Raw genomic sequence first — 14,566 nt, forward strand, 5'->3', positions numbered from 1 at the left:
TATATATATATATATATATATATATATATATATAATTGTGTATGTATGTATGTGTGAGTCTGTGTGAGTCTGTGTGTGAATGTGTATGTCTCTGAATATGTATCGGTAAAAGTGCATGTGTGTGAGTCCGTGTGCATGTGCGTGTTTTTGTGTGTGTCACGGTGGCTTTGTGTCAGCGCTCTTTGATTCTAAGAATCCAGCAAAGACGTTCCATTTGTTTTCATGTTACGCCACCATTTCCACAATGTTTCTCAGAACTCCAATTATCTATCAAACTTCAGCGGTCCGAGACTTATCTACAAATATGTAATCAACAAAGAATACTTTTTTCTGGAACTTGAAACCTAAACTTGTTTATTTGCGTGTTTAAGACGAAGCAGCCCTATTTACCAGACAGGTCCGCTGTGATTCTTAGAAATCTGTGGAGCTTCACGCAATTCTGAGTCAGTTTAGTCATACAGTTCACAATATTGTAAGCACTCGAACAAGGTGAAAATGAGTACCTAGTTTTGGTTAGAGACGTCCTTGCGGGTAGGACGTAAAGCCGGAGGTCCTAGCCTCCGTTGCAGACTCTCTCTTGTCGTTTTCTTTTTTAAAAGTTGGTTTTAAAGGTTTTTTAAAAGTTGGTTCCATACGTTATGATCAGCTGCAGTTTCCCTGTAATAATCCCTCTATTACATGCATCTATTTGTATTAAATGCTACAAAATCTACAAAAAAAGTCTTGTGCGCCTGCGCACAACGCTGTTTGACTAGATACAGAAAATACCTACACAAAAACAGTGAATGATCTCTAACATTGCTTCACGTAATTTTGTCGTGTTTGTCAAAATCGTTTCCCATGGCAAAGAAAGCTAAAGCTTCGAAAACTATACGTCTGATTTGACAATGAAGTCAACTATACGATACATACAAGTATACACTACTTTAAAATGAACGGTCTTTACACCCCTCCCACCACACTACTAGTAATATACTCTCTCTTTCTGTTTGAAAGCTCAAATGTCTCTCGTCAAGCTTATAGATACTAATACACATAACCAGGGATGCCCTAACTTCAGACGGAATTAAACTGATCTTATTATACACTAGTAATACTAGTAGTATGCCGTGAGTTCGAGCGTGTGAAAAAAAGCGTCTTAGATTAGGGCAGCCCCCGTTAGAACTTATTATTTCCGTCTTGGTTTTCTTGGCGGGGCTTTCCACTGTTTCTTACTCGGCGCCAGTTCTCTCTCCATCTGCACCTGCTTCTTGGGCGACATCAGGAGCGTGTTCTCCCGCCTCGGTCTGCCCGGCTTCCTGGGGCCGCTTCTGTCTGCAGTCATCGGCGCACCCGCTGGGGGGAGCCCCAGCTTCTGTATAAGAAGTCAAACCCAACCATAGTTAACATAGAACTTTCACAGTAGACTTGATAACTATCTCGATTTCCATGTATTCTCCGTGTACTTGTTTGTCTGCAATTAGCCTTTGGGCATGAACTTGCAATAAAATATTGATTAAATATATTGATTAACAATCAACCAGTACGTTAACACAAATGAAGATGGGGAAGGAAAGGAGCCGTGAATGAAGTGAACAAGTGGTATCCGCATGATCTTGATTACAGGTATTGCGCAGCAGAAACCTGTTCTGTTTTAACCCTCTGCCCATGGGCGGCGCCATGAGGACTACTGACGTCATGGGTCGGCCATCTTGCTTATACACATCTGTTTCTTAAGAGTGCGTAAAGTACTAGTGTTTTATTGGAAAACGTTTGGATATTCTTCTGCCCTTTGAGCCTTGGACGCTTGAGGGCGTTAATTAGAAAAGATAATCTTTGAATTGAAAAGAGACAATATTATGGCGCCAATGAAGTCACGTTGATACACTTCATAATAAGAGACAAACTTAAGAGACAAGTCTAATGCAATAGAAACAAAAAATAAGCAAGCAGATTTCAGCATTTTTCTGACCTTGACCTCTTCCGTGGTGACGAAGATTGGAAGGACGTCGTTGGAAGGACAACACTTCTGTTTGCAACAGCAAAAAGCGCCCCCTATGAACAGCGCCAGGGTTAGCGCACACAGGGTGGGCGGAAGGAGGGTCCACATGGGGTCTACCGGAGCCTCATCGGACGCCAAATCTACGCTTCCATCAGACAGGCCTGCGTAAAACAGAAACGGAAGAAAGGCTGAGCACCAGAACCCCGAAAATACCCTCCCAAAATCTGCTTGGAGTTTAGATATTCCGATAACAAAAAATGGCAAACAAAGTTGACGTATGTTGATGAAGGTTAGACATCCAGGTAATAAGACACGCCAAAAAATAGTTACTCAAGCAACTGGATAAGATTTTGAAACAGTCGGACGTTTCAGACAGCATCCGGTATCTTTCGCCAGTGACTAAAGAAAGATCTGGTAGAACTAGGTTTTATACCAAAACTCTGATTAATTAGATATTTATTTATTCATTTCGATTTACCACATTTTGTGGAAGGATTGACATAACAGGTGAACTATCACCTTTTCAAGATGTCATCCCAGACCGGACTGTAAGATTTGGACCATCGCACACCGGGGCATTCCCCTACTCTTTTTCGAAAGGTGTGGTGGGTTCTTTAACGTGCGCGGGGTGTGGCTCTCCCCAAACACGGGACCTCCATTTAACGTCCTATCCGAGGGACGTCCCTAACTCTAGATGAGCTAGGTACTCATTTACACCTGAGTGAAGTGAGGAAAGTGAGGAGATATGTTAATGAATGAAGTGAATACGTATATCTGTGCAGGGAGGTCCTACCTGGTGCCGGTGTGTTGCCAGGTGTCTCGCAGGTGGCGCCCGTGAAGTCACCTGTACAGGTGCAGCTGAAGCTGTCCTGCGTCACCTGGCAGGTGCCGCCATTCAGACAGGGGCTGGTGGAACAGGCGTCAGGTACAGAAACTGTGCGTGTACAACAGCTGTATCAGTGACATTTGTTTGACAAAAAGTACTGGACAGGTACTTGTATAGTACACTGAGATTTCCTCAGTTAATATGAGATATTGTGTCTTGCTAACCTTGTCTCTGTATTATTGCAGAATAAACATTGACAGGTTTCTGTCTGTATCTAGCTGTATCTTTATAGCCGGTACAACCGCCATTCGGCGTAACACACCAGCTTCGCAGGCACGCGGCGCAGCAGCAGCTGGTTATATTACACCGAACGACCTGTCACGTCTACCCTTCGCATATCTAACTGCATATATTGTTTAAAGCTGTCTAATGAGGATGCTTCCACGGTACTTGGTTGCAACGAGTTCCACTCTACGATCGTTCTGGGAAAATACGAATTTTTGAACACATCAATCCTAGGTTGAAAAGTCTGATACTTAAGGCATGGCTATTTCTTGTCCTTTTCTGGGCTGGTATTAGATACTCATTAGTCGCTACGTCCACCAGTATATTAGTCATTTTGTACATCAATAGGTTTCCCTATTGTAGACGATATGTGCTTTTAACAATTTACAAAAAAAGGTTCACCAGTAAAGCATAAAGATATAATTACTTTTCTCTGGCTGGTTTTGGAATACAACACCCACCTTGCTGACAGGATGGACCCTCCCAGCCCTCGGCACAGCTTTGTGCGCATGCTCCTGTGTAACGGTCGCAGGGTTCATTGTCGGTACAGTGGCACTGCTGTGCGCAGTTCCCGCCAAAACTTCCCGCCGAACAGGCTGGAGAACAAAAGAATTGACCGATCCTGACTAGACTGTTTACCATAGCAATGGTAGCATGGAAATTAGCGATGCACTCAATGAGAGAGTGGCTGCATGTCTGTCAAATAATTTGCATTTTTTAAAGTTTTTATTTTGCATTTCTACATTTCGTCGCAAGTGGGCGAGCTATGGGATCAGTCATTTGATACGGTGTTTGCAGTCACGTATCTATGACGTAACCATTGGCCGCCATATTGGATAGTTAAACCCGGAAGTTGCCAGATAAATTTGAATCTGTATACGTAATTGTTAACTTGTACTTGTGACAGCATCTGCATGCAAATCAGTAGGCCTTGGCCATGGTTTCATAACTTTTTAGGTTGAAAGATGATAACGGTGAAAGAAGAATAGACAGTTTTTCTTAACAAAGAGGACCATCTACATCCGGGCTTTACAACCATCCCTCAGCAGAGACGGGGGCGCGGTAGACTTTCTGCAGCGTATGATCCACTGCTAACCGATTCACGTGTTCTATCTGCATAAAATGACGTCACAGAAGCAGTGGATTGCTTATTCCTTGACAAAGACAGGAGCTGATCAGTCGAAAAGTTGGATCCAAAATTTTTGTGTTTGCAATTACAGTGCAACTCTTGATTCAGGTTATGTCTGTTCCGACCCAAAATAGAATCATAACATCATGAAATATATGTTGTGAATCTTAAACACCACAAACATCATATACTAGAATTTTCTTACATACATTCTTGGTTTTCATTTTGTGCTTATTCATGTACAGTGGTGAGGTAAACATATTAAAGTTTTGCAAAGTTAAACGCACCATTGCTTTTTCTCTAGTCCTCTGTTCATGATTTAGCTATGAGTCGACAATCTAGCTAGATCCTGTTTTCGTGCCACTCACCTTCGGTACAGTCGATCCCGGTAAACCCTGTTGCGCATGAGCAGCCCTGGGGATCTGGGACGCAGAAGACACGACCTGCGCATGCGCCATTATCCCCGCTGGCAGCGTCACACTGATGAGAACATTCGCGTCCGAACCTGTTCCCGCCACACCCTGAAATATTGGAAAAGGCTATAGGAATTAGGGAAACGGTTTTACATCAAAGGCATATTGATGTACAATTATGTTAAACAGTTTTCATGTTCTAAGTTTCGTTTCATATAAGTGGTAAAGGTGTGGTTCAATTTGAAGAAAAAAATTCATGCAAATCCATTCGCAAGATTAAGTTTCCGTGTTACTCTGTTAACAAAGAAACAGTAGACTGACTGAATTGACTTCTTGGTGACCAAGACATTCTTTACGTTTCTGTAGACGAACCATGAAACTAAAGCTGATGAAACATCCTTAAAATCCTTATCAGAAGAATCAACTCTTAAGCCAGTACACGGTAAGCCTGTGTCCAGCTCACCTATCTCACAGTTATTTCCCATGAACCCCGGTGCGCATGCGCACTCCCCGGTGTTGTGGTCACACTGGCCTCCGTTGTAGCAGGCCGGACAGTCCTCCTCACAATTCTGACCCCACTTGTTCGTAGGACATCCTAAAAAGGAAATGAAAGGTAAAGATAGTATAAAACCTAGTTCTGCCAGATCGTTCCTTAGTCCCTGACGAAAGATAGAGGGTTCTGTCTGAAACGTCTGACTGTTTCAAAGTTTTATCCTGTTGCTTGAGGAACTATTTTGGGCGTAAAGGTAAATAGATAGTTCCATAACTTTTATGAGGCAGTAGGGGCAGTGGGTTGTTATCCACTATGTCTAGGGCACGGTATTGGAAGGTGGAGCCCATCTTTCTCCTTCCACCGCCTTTTACTTCCCTAACCGAAGTCAGGTACCCATTTTACATCTGGATGGAGTAAGGAAAGTTGTGTAACGTGCCTTTCCCAAGGGCACAACATCGGTGGCATGTCAGAGAATTCGAACCCAGGACCTCTGGGTTCTAGGCTAAACACCCTAACCGTTACGCCAAAATGACGATACGAAAGGCAAGCGCACTTTTAAAATCAAAATTATATTACACTTTTATTCATATTGTCATTGTCAGAGAATTTTTGTTTGAAATCGACAACAGGTCGACACAAACGTAACGATGTCGTTTAGTCCACCTCTCACGATGAGACGGACGATCCCCTGGTTCCCCTCCCTCCGAGTCGACTCGGAAGTGAAACACTCATAGATGCCCGCGTCTTCTGCAACCACGTTGTCAAATGTCTCCGCAATCTCAATCTATGGAAGGAACGCACACACCTGTCAGACTAGCCTGGAACCCAGTTAGTCTCCACCAGGCCCTCCTACGGGGGGTACGGATCGTAAAATTCGGCAAAAAAAGGAATAATTGGCCAGTAGAGTCAGTCCACGGTAAGGTATATATTCCCCCGCAAATGAAACCCTCCTCTGGTGCCCAAACTTCCTTGGCAAATATTCTCCCTATATAGTTAGAGCTAGGCTAGAACCCGGTCTTGTTAGCTTTAGTCTGCTTCCATTGTCGGCTTGTTGGCGGGGTACGTAGCGACCATTGCATATTGAAAGTGGATTAAATCTAATATTACTGAAGTGAATTTTTGCTCCATGATGGTCGATATGCAATGGGATAGTGTTATTCAAACTAACTATGGATAAAAATCACCCAAAAAAAATAATTTTGAAAATACGACTTTCTTAGGTTGCCTTTAAGCTGGTGCGTTACATCATAGGGCGATTACACCGACTTTTAGTTTTGTGGATGTGATAATGAGACTACCGTATATCAATATTAATAATAACATTTATCACTTACTCGTGTATTAATAATAACATTTATCACTTACACGTTCAGCTACATTCCCCCTGTTGAGTTTGATGACGATGAGGCTGCCGTCATGTTGCCAGCGGATGTTGACCTGTGACCTCCCGGCCTCTGACCCCGACAGCGCCATGTGTAATTTTACCGAATCTCCGATGCTGGCCGTCACTGTGAACTGCGTCGAGAAAAACACCGCTGTGTGGAAAATAAATCAGTTGTATTACAGTAAAATCTACTTTACTCGAGCAGACCAAGTAAGATATGTATATTTACTTAGGGTTAAAAAAGGGCAGTATTTCGCCTCGCTCACTCGGTGGTTTATTCGGCGTAGAAACTGCCTAGGCTATATGTCACAGTAGACACTAAAGGAAAAAGGTGCAAAATCAACATTAATTATAGGTCAAAATATTGTCATGCATGTATGTTATTTGCAATCAGAAGCTGGCTGAAAATCATTATTTTTTGAATACGCGGACACGTATAATGCAATTACACGAACAAGTGGTGGTTATTCTAATTACTGACCACTAGCTGGCCAATGATAGCCTGGGTGCTCCTATATACACTCGCCACACTGAATATACGTATTTTTTCAGGGTAGCGAGTGAAAGAGCCCCGGTAGTAATCGGATGGCACCCAGGCTAGGCCAATGATAGTACAGCCTCGTGATCAATACCGAATGAGGCGGTTCTGATTGGTCAACATCGTCTGACTATGTTATAGATAGGGCAAAGTAGCATTGATTGTCACCTGAGGATAACGTCTTGGCGGTTGAGACTGAGAACGTCTGTCCACTGCTGTCTGTTCCGCCACAGGTGAACACACCTGTCCTGGCCGCCCCTCCCTCAGGTGTGAAGGTCAACATGCCGCCTGGCCACTCCTCTGGACCTGCAGACATGACGGGAACGTCAATAAGGCCGTTCATGATTCCGAGTACGCATGCGCAAGGTCAAAGGGTAAGGCCCCCGACTCTTGCCTCGACCATTGCCACAGCATAATAATGTTCAGACGTGCTTTGTTTTTTGTATCCGGGGCCTTTGACATATTTACCACAATGCATGGCGCTCCGCATGCGTACCCGGGTCGTGAACGACCTTTTATATATGTATACAGCAGTCGTAAACAAGGCCACTCCTCAGAATCTAGAGTTTCCTAAAATGGCATTTTACAAGAGAAATAATAATTCGCGTAAAGATGAAAATTTTGATTTGCCACTTTAGCAAACCATTCAAAGCAAAGAAATCTTGAAAGAGAAAGTATAACAATTAGGTATAACGATAGATGTTATAAGCGTGTTTCAGGTTACTTTAGTCCAGACTCGCACATTTCTTTTCGTTTAATTTCTTTCAGTTTCTTATGGCTCCTAAACCTTAGTCACTTTTCTTTTTTCTTTTATTTAGGTCAATTTTCATATAAGGTTGGTACATACCTATAGTACTTGTCATCGCTGAATCCGGAATTACCCATGATCCTTCAGCCGTGAACTTGACAGTGTCCACGGTGTTTGTCACGCATTTCAGGAACGTCTGCGCTTCTGATGTGTCCACAAGGGGGCGCTCGTTCACAAGGGTGACGTCAGCTACTGCATCTGTAACACATGTACAAAACTGAATGTTCAAAGATAAGCGAACGTATGAATAGAGGGCGTCATCAATTATGAATCAGTTATGACGTCAACTCACATAATTACGGCTGGTTCCTTAAGACTGTCATTTAAGGAAACAGCGAATTTAAAGAGATTTACAAATGCAGTATCAGTAATCCTCGAAGTATGCACACTTCAAATAGTGGCCAGGTGTTCAAGACATTTTTAAGGAGGTCTCGATAGCACCGTTTTTCGTCATGTGGCGGTCTAAGGGTACCCGGTGGGATTATATATATATATGGCAGTTGGCGTTACATGAAGAAATCTTTATAACACAAAAAAGTACAGCGACTTTTGTAAGGTCTACTACATCTATACATACAGTCAAGTGGATACAAATGAAGTAATGTATATGGATAGATACATGTATGAGTAAATTAACATGTTGAGCCCAACGCATCATACACAATTGGTTTTAAGGTCTAGACATTCTTTGATATACATTACCTATTTGTAAGGTTTATTTCTCCCTAGGATATAGTTGAATTTATCTATCGAATGGGATTTATATAAGATTCTGTTGAACAAATGGCATTTGGAAATAAGGTCCATTGTGAAGTATACAAGAATGACGTTTACGAAAACGTGGGACCGTCGTCTCCAAGCAACCAAACAGCGCGTATACACTCGCTCTACTCCAAGAGGATATTATGACCCCAATACAGCGATATCTTATATTTTTGGGGTAAAATCTATTATGTTATTACATCGGAAGACTTGTATTTTTGTCAATGTTTAAGTCTTTGAGAAGAAAAAACACACATGTACAATCTTCCCTATTTAGACGGTTTAAGCCAATAAAATGACATCAACGACGTCATAATTACGTAATATTACGTCATAACATTACCAAATTTACAGGAATTATAACGACTCACATGTACATCACTCTCTGCAAATTTGGTGATGATACATTATACCGTTTGGAAGTTATGGGGGGGGGGGGGGCGAATAAGCCCTCCCGGTCCCAGAAGTCTAAAAAAAAGCCCGATCTAGGTAGGGTTAAAAACGATTTCACTCACCTACGTGAACTGCCAATTCTGTCAATGCTGCAAACACCGGAAATATAAAAAGTCTTGGATTCACCATAGCCGTATCTAGAATTTCATAAATAGGAGATTAACAAAATGTTTGCACGAAGAAAATTGGACGACTAAACTGGTGAAAAGGCCGGTTTAACATGTTGAATACTGAAACAAGAAGTCGTAACAGCCCTCAAGTTACCCGCAAATCCATCTCAACCAGTTAGGAAATATACAAGTGGTTTTATTCAAGAAGTGACCGTTCAAAATTGGGCTAACACCACTTCCACTACATATATGGTTTGAAGAGCCCTTGTGGTGTGTTATCAAGAGGGCAGCAGCATACTTCAGAGCGCAGCGAAGCGTTAAGAAGTCCTGCCCAGTGTTGAACTGTAATACGGGGCCAGTAACATCCGGCTCTGAAGTACCGATATTTCTTCAGAGCGAAATTAATCCATACAAAGTTGGCCAGGCATGTTTTCTTTTACATAAATTGAGATACAGTGTATTAGCCAAAAATATATCGACTGTTGGGAGCGGCTAAAGCTAACGCGGTTATTTTCCAGGCGGTCGAGATGGTAGGTGACGCAAAAGTTAATCACTGGTTGTTTTTTCCAACGTTACGTCGGACAAAAAGAGCATATTCCTTATTATGGGCAGATCGACGATGAGCGCTTTTGTAAATTCTGCAGAGTTGGACCAAATTGCTAGGTGACGCTGCTGCACGGCTGGTTGTTGACCATAGTAGCCATCGTAGTAAATGAAGAAAACGTTAATGGCCAGTCAATCTGTCGCTTGTTACCGTCATACTTCACAGTCCTTCGTCACGAAATCTACAAGTTCTTCTAAATTTTGTAGTTTGTTGTTTTGTAGGGACGAGCATATGTTTGAGGAAAAGAAAATTTGCCCAAACCTCTTTGTCAGACCAAGGTCAGACATTGTCAGATCAATTGATATAACTTATGTTTGGCGTCAGCCATTTAAGATATCTTTAACGAATACATAAGCAACTTGCTTCGACCCTCTCTAGCAGACGACGACAGAAAAATCGCCTGATTGTATTATCTACTAGTATGCATCGGAATATCGTAGACAACATTCGAATAATCAGGTTACGGCCTTTGACTTAGGTCGGTAGAGTACTTCCGGGTTACCGGTTTCTTCTTCCCGTGTGTTTGGTGAGGTGTGAAAAGCGGCGTGGAGAAGTTTCTTTCGTCTTTTCGTAATCTCAGACCGCAGCATTCGCAGATTTGAAAAGACTCTACAGTCTACAAAAGGTAAGAATAATAGACTGTTTTAGTTACGAAACGATGAGTAGCTTTTTATCACAAAGAAATTTATGCTTTCTTTGATTTGGAGGGATCGGAAATTGTACACGAGGCGGTCTTGAGGGGGTTACGGAATATTACGATAAGAAATTATGTGAACGAGTGAAATCAAAGACAAGAAAGCATACAAATTACTTCTCCGAAAGCTAGACGAACTATCTTTTTTTTTAGTGACCAATCGGTGTGATTGAAAGGCTCAGTTGATACATGTAGTGTATACTTCAAAACCCTCCGTCCGCCCCAGGTCAAATCTTTCCCGCTATAGCGGCGGTGGGGTTTCAGAGTGAATCAACAAGAATTCGATCTCATTTCGGTAGAAACTCTACAAGTGAACCTACACTACAGGTAAGAATAGTAGACTGTTATAGGTACGTAACGATTAGTATATTTTGGATAGATTCGGGTGAAAATGTGTGCTTTCTTTGTCTTGGTGGATCCACGGGGGTCGGAATGTTGGTCAGGGGGTCTTAAGGGGGTTACGGGATCTTTTGATGAGAACAATATTTCAACTAGCGACAACAAAGACGAGTTTTCAAGCATGCGATTGTACTGTGCCGGAGCAGCGAAAGCAGCACAAATTCCTAATTCAGTGTACACGGTTGATCAAACCTTCACCAAATAATTTTAACCCTTTCGACTGATGTATTATGAGTGTTTCTCATTTAGCATGCAAACAAGGTTTTATCAGTTGATCATCTTCTCCATCCAAATAGCAGAAGTTGTCTTAGTTAGGATCTATCAACTGTCCCTCTATTTCTCAGTTACACTTCAAAATTGACATGGAGGGTTCTTGATGTGGCTCGCTGATTGCTCAAAATAATAGCATTCAAATGTATAATGCTGTATCTTTAAAGCCGGTATAACTGACATTCTGCCTAATACACCAGCTTCGCAGGCACGCGGCGCAGCAGCAAATCACCTTTTTTAAAGTAGAATAGAAATAAGCCCAGATGGAAAGGTAGGAGCACCAATGTGCAAATTACTATATTGTATTGTCTCCACAGATTGACCACCGGGGGGTCGTGTGGCGCAGCGGCAGAGCGTTCGGCTCAGAACCGAGTTCGAATCCTGTCATGTCGCCGATCTTGTGCCCTTGGGAAAGGTGCTTTACACGACTTGCCTCACTCCACCCAGGTGTAAATGGGTACCTGACATCGGTTGGGGAAGGTCGTATTTGGGGTCACCTGCTGGCGCCGAATGGCAGCCGCCCAGACCCTTGCGACAGTTCCACATAATGCAAATGTGGATAAGATATGTATATGTTGTGTATTATGTGAAACCTGTAAGCCCTGCATCAATTCAGCGCTAGAAAGCCTGCCATTGCAGATAATTTCTGACCAATAAAAAAACATTCTTTTTTTTTAGATATACAAAGATGGCGACAAGTAACGTTCGGGGTTTGGACAATACCAAGAGGAAGGTGAGAGAGGATTCTTCTGCGGGGTCTAAAGCAAAGGAGAAACCCTACAGGTGTGAGGAATGCAGCAAACAGATGAGCACGTTGAGTCATCTAAAGACTCACATGCGTACTCACACAGGTGAGAAACCCTACAGGTGTGAGGAGTGCAGCAGGCAGTTCAGTCAGGCAGGTCATCTGAAGGTTCACATGCGGACTCACACAGGTGAAAAACCCTACAGGTGTGAGGTGTGCAGCAGTCAATTTAATCAAGCAGGTCAATTGAAGAGACACATGAAGACTCACTCTAGGGAGAAACCCTACAGTTGTGAGGAGTGCAGCAAGCAGTTCAGTCGGCTAAGTGACATGAAGAAGCATTTGCAGACTCACACGGGTGAGAAACCCTATACTTGTGGAGAGTGCGGCAAACAGACGAGTACGCTGAGTCATCTTAAGACTCACATGCGTACTCACACAGGTGAGAAACCATACAGGTGTGAGGAGTGCAGCAGTCAATTCAGTCAGCCAGGTCATTTGAAGAGACACATGAAGACTCACTCTAGGGAGAAACCCTACAGTTGTGAGGAGTGCAGCAAGCAGTTCAGTCGGCTGGATGCTCTTCAGTCTCACATGCGGATTCATACAGGGGAGAAACCTTACGCGTGTGAGGAGTGTGGCAGGCAGTTCAGCACACTGAGTAACATGAAGACGCATATGCGTACTCACACGGGTGAGAAACCCTATACTTGTGGGGAATGCGGCAAACAGATGAGTAAGTTGGGTCATCTAAAGACTCACATGCGTACTCACACAGGGGAGAAACCCTACAGGTGTGAGGAGTGCAGCAGGCAGTTCAGCGATCTGTCTCATCTAAAAACTCACATGCGTACTCACACAGGAGAGAAACCCTACAGGTGTGAGGAGTGCAGTAGGCAGTTCAGTGAGCTGTTTGCATTGAAGAAGCACATGCTCACTCACACAGGGGAGAAACCCTACAGGTGTGAGGAGTGTAGCAGGCAGTTCAGAGAGCTGGGTCATCTAAAAGCTCACAAGCGTACTCACACAGGAGAGAAACCCTACAGGTGTGAGGAGTGCAGCAGGCAGTTCAGTGAGCTGGATGCATTGAAGAAGCACATGCGTACTCACACGGGGGAGAAACCATACATGTGTCAGGAGTGTAACAAGCAGTTCAGGACACTGAGTCACATAAAGATTCACATGCGAACTCACACTGGGGAAAAACCCTACAGATGTGAGGAGTGCAACAGTCAGTTCAGTCTGCTGCACAAGCTGAAGAGTCACATGCGAACTCACACAGGGGAGAAACCGTACAGGTGTGAGGAGTGCAGCAGGCAGTTCAGAACACATAGTATTCTGAAGAATCACATGCGTGTTCACACAGGGGAGAAACCATACAGGTGTAAGGAGTGCAGCAGGCAGTTCAGCCAGCTGGGTACTCTGAAGAAACACATGAGAACGCACGCTGGGGAAAAACCCTACAGGTGTGAGGAGTGCAGCAGGTGTTTCAGTACACAGAGTATTCTTAAGAACCACATGCGTACTCACACAGGGGAGAAACCATACGGGTGTAAGGAGTGCAGCAGGCAGTTCAGTCAGGCGGGTAATTTAAAGGCTCACATGCGAACTCACGCTGTGGACAAACCATAGAAGTGTGAGGAGTGCAGCAGGTAGTTCAGTCATCTGTGTCATCTAAAGACTCACTGACACCATATTAGGAGTAGTATTTGCATTTACGAATTGATTTTGTCTCTTAAAAATGTTAATTGATAGTTGGTTTCAGAACTAAGATAATTTTAGGCAAAGTATGATTGAATTAAGTTTACTTGTAGATGACTAATAGCGAACTTACCATCATTTCACAATGATGTACATACATTGTATGTTACTCAGTATCTTCTTTGTTATGTAGTATGTTTATTATTAGAGTTTCCTTAATTTTGTCAGGATTACTAGTTATCGTTCATGTAACATGTATAACATGTATATAGTGATATTTATGGGTTGATTTATCATAGCATTAGTAGAACAGATTGTACTAAGGTAGTTCGGGTTGTATGAAGTAAGGTGATTGATTTTACCAAGGAGGTTACTTTGGTGTTACTTTTTAGTATTTTTAGTGATGTACAATCTACTAACTGTGTACTATTGTTTGGCGCCTTTCTTATTTACTTAGACTTAACTTAAAAACGCATATTTTGTTACAGATCTGTTAATTTTGTTGTGCTTGCATTTTGTTTTTGTTCAAGTTGCTTTCTTTCTTTTCTTCTTTGATAGTACGGTTCAATCACAACGTGATTCGAACAAAAAGTCATTAACGTTACCTACCCCATGTAGTGAACTGATCATAAAACGCATGATTAAAGTGTTAGTAACTACACTGTGCACAGCTGGCGTTCACTGATAATGTAATAACAGCCAGTATTGCCTGAAGCCGACGACTGGAGTCCATGAAGCCCACACTAGCCAAAAGGTATGGATGCCATCCACATGTGCGTTCACTTTTATCCGTTTTTTAAAGAAAAAAAGTTGGCCCTCACAAATCGATAAATCGTTGTGAGCTGGATTGACTACAAGATGTATTCGTAAGTTACCGCAAAATGATATGATTGTCGTGAAACTCATGAAATGAGCGCATCTGTTGTAAAACTCCTACTTCGAACTTCATGTAACAATGTCGTTGAAAAGGA

General features: G+C 42.7%; 2 protein-coding genes and 1 long non-coding RNA gene across 3 annotated transcripts; 1 reads left to right on the forward strand and 2 right to left on the reverse strand.

Annotated features, from left to right (window-relative positions):
- Positions 1-337: 337 nt before the first annotated feature.
- On the reverse strand, positions 338-2,139 carry LOC136424322 (uncharacterized). The gene is made up of 2 exons (XR_010753859.1): positions 1,952-2,139; positions 338-1,354 (listed from the first exon to the last, which is right to left on the reverse strand). It is a non-coding gene; the product is annotated as an uncharacterized lncRNA (long non-coding RNA).
- Positions 2,140-4,923: 2,784 nt separating this feature from the next.
- Positions 4,924-8,311, reverse strand: LOC136424612 (angiopoietin-1 receptor-like). The gene is made up of 7 exons (XM_066413229.1): positions 8,299-8,311; positions 7,897-8,055; positions 7,218-7,355; positions 6,493-6,662; positions 5,791-5,911; positions 5,098-5,229; positions 4,924-4,928 (listed from the first exon to the last, which is right to left on the reverse strand). Exons 1-7 carry the CDS (start codon positions 8,309-8,311, stop codon positions 4,924-4,926), a joined length of 738 nt encoding a protein of 245 aa, XP_066269326.1.
- A 1,950-nt stretch (positions 8,312-10,261) lies between these two features.
- LOC136424399 (zinc finger protein 420-like) lies at positions 10,262-14,261 on the forward strand. The gene is made up of 2 exons (XM_066412984.1): positions 10,262-10,411; positions 11,828-14,261. The coding sequence occupies exon 2, from the start codon at positions 11,838-11,840 to the stop codon at positions 13,524-13,526; it is 1,689 nt and encodes a 562-aa protein (XP_066269081.1). The 5' UTR covers positions 10,262-10,411; positions 11,828-11,837; the 3' UTR covers positions 13,527-14,261.
- Positions 14,262-14,566: the final 305 nt, after the last annotated feature.

The sequence above is a fragment of the Branchiostoma lanceolatum genome, chromosome 18 (assembly GCF_035083965.1).
Source record: "Branchiostoma lanceolatum isolate klBraLanc5 chromosome 18, klBraLanc5.hap2, whole genome shotgun sequence".
NCBI classification, from domain to species: domain Eukaryota; kingdom Metazoa; phylum Chordata; class Leptocardii; order Amphioxiformes; family Branchiostomatidae; genus Branchiostoma; species Branchiostoma lanceolatum.

Excerpts from the sequence above, each read along its gene's own strand:
- LOC136424612 (XM_066413229.1), bottom strand. Across the intron at positions 5,912-6,492 it reads GGGGGAATGTAGCTGAACGT|ATTGAGATTGCGGAGACATT; the intron begins GTAAGTGATAAA and ends TTCCTTCCATAG. Across the intron at positions 5,230-5,790 it reads CGTCCGTCTCATCGTGAGAG|GATGTCCTACGAACAAGTGG; the intron begins GTGGACTAAACG and ends TTTCCTTTTTAG.
- LOC136424399 (XM_066412984.1), top strand. The coding sequence starts at position 11,838 with ATGGCGACAAGTAACGTTCGGGGTTTGGACAATACCAAGAGGAAGGTG.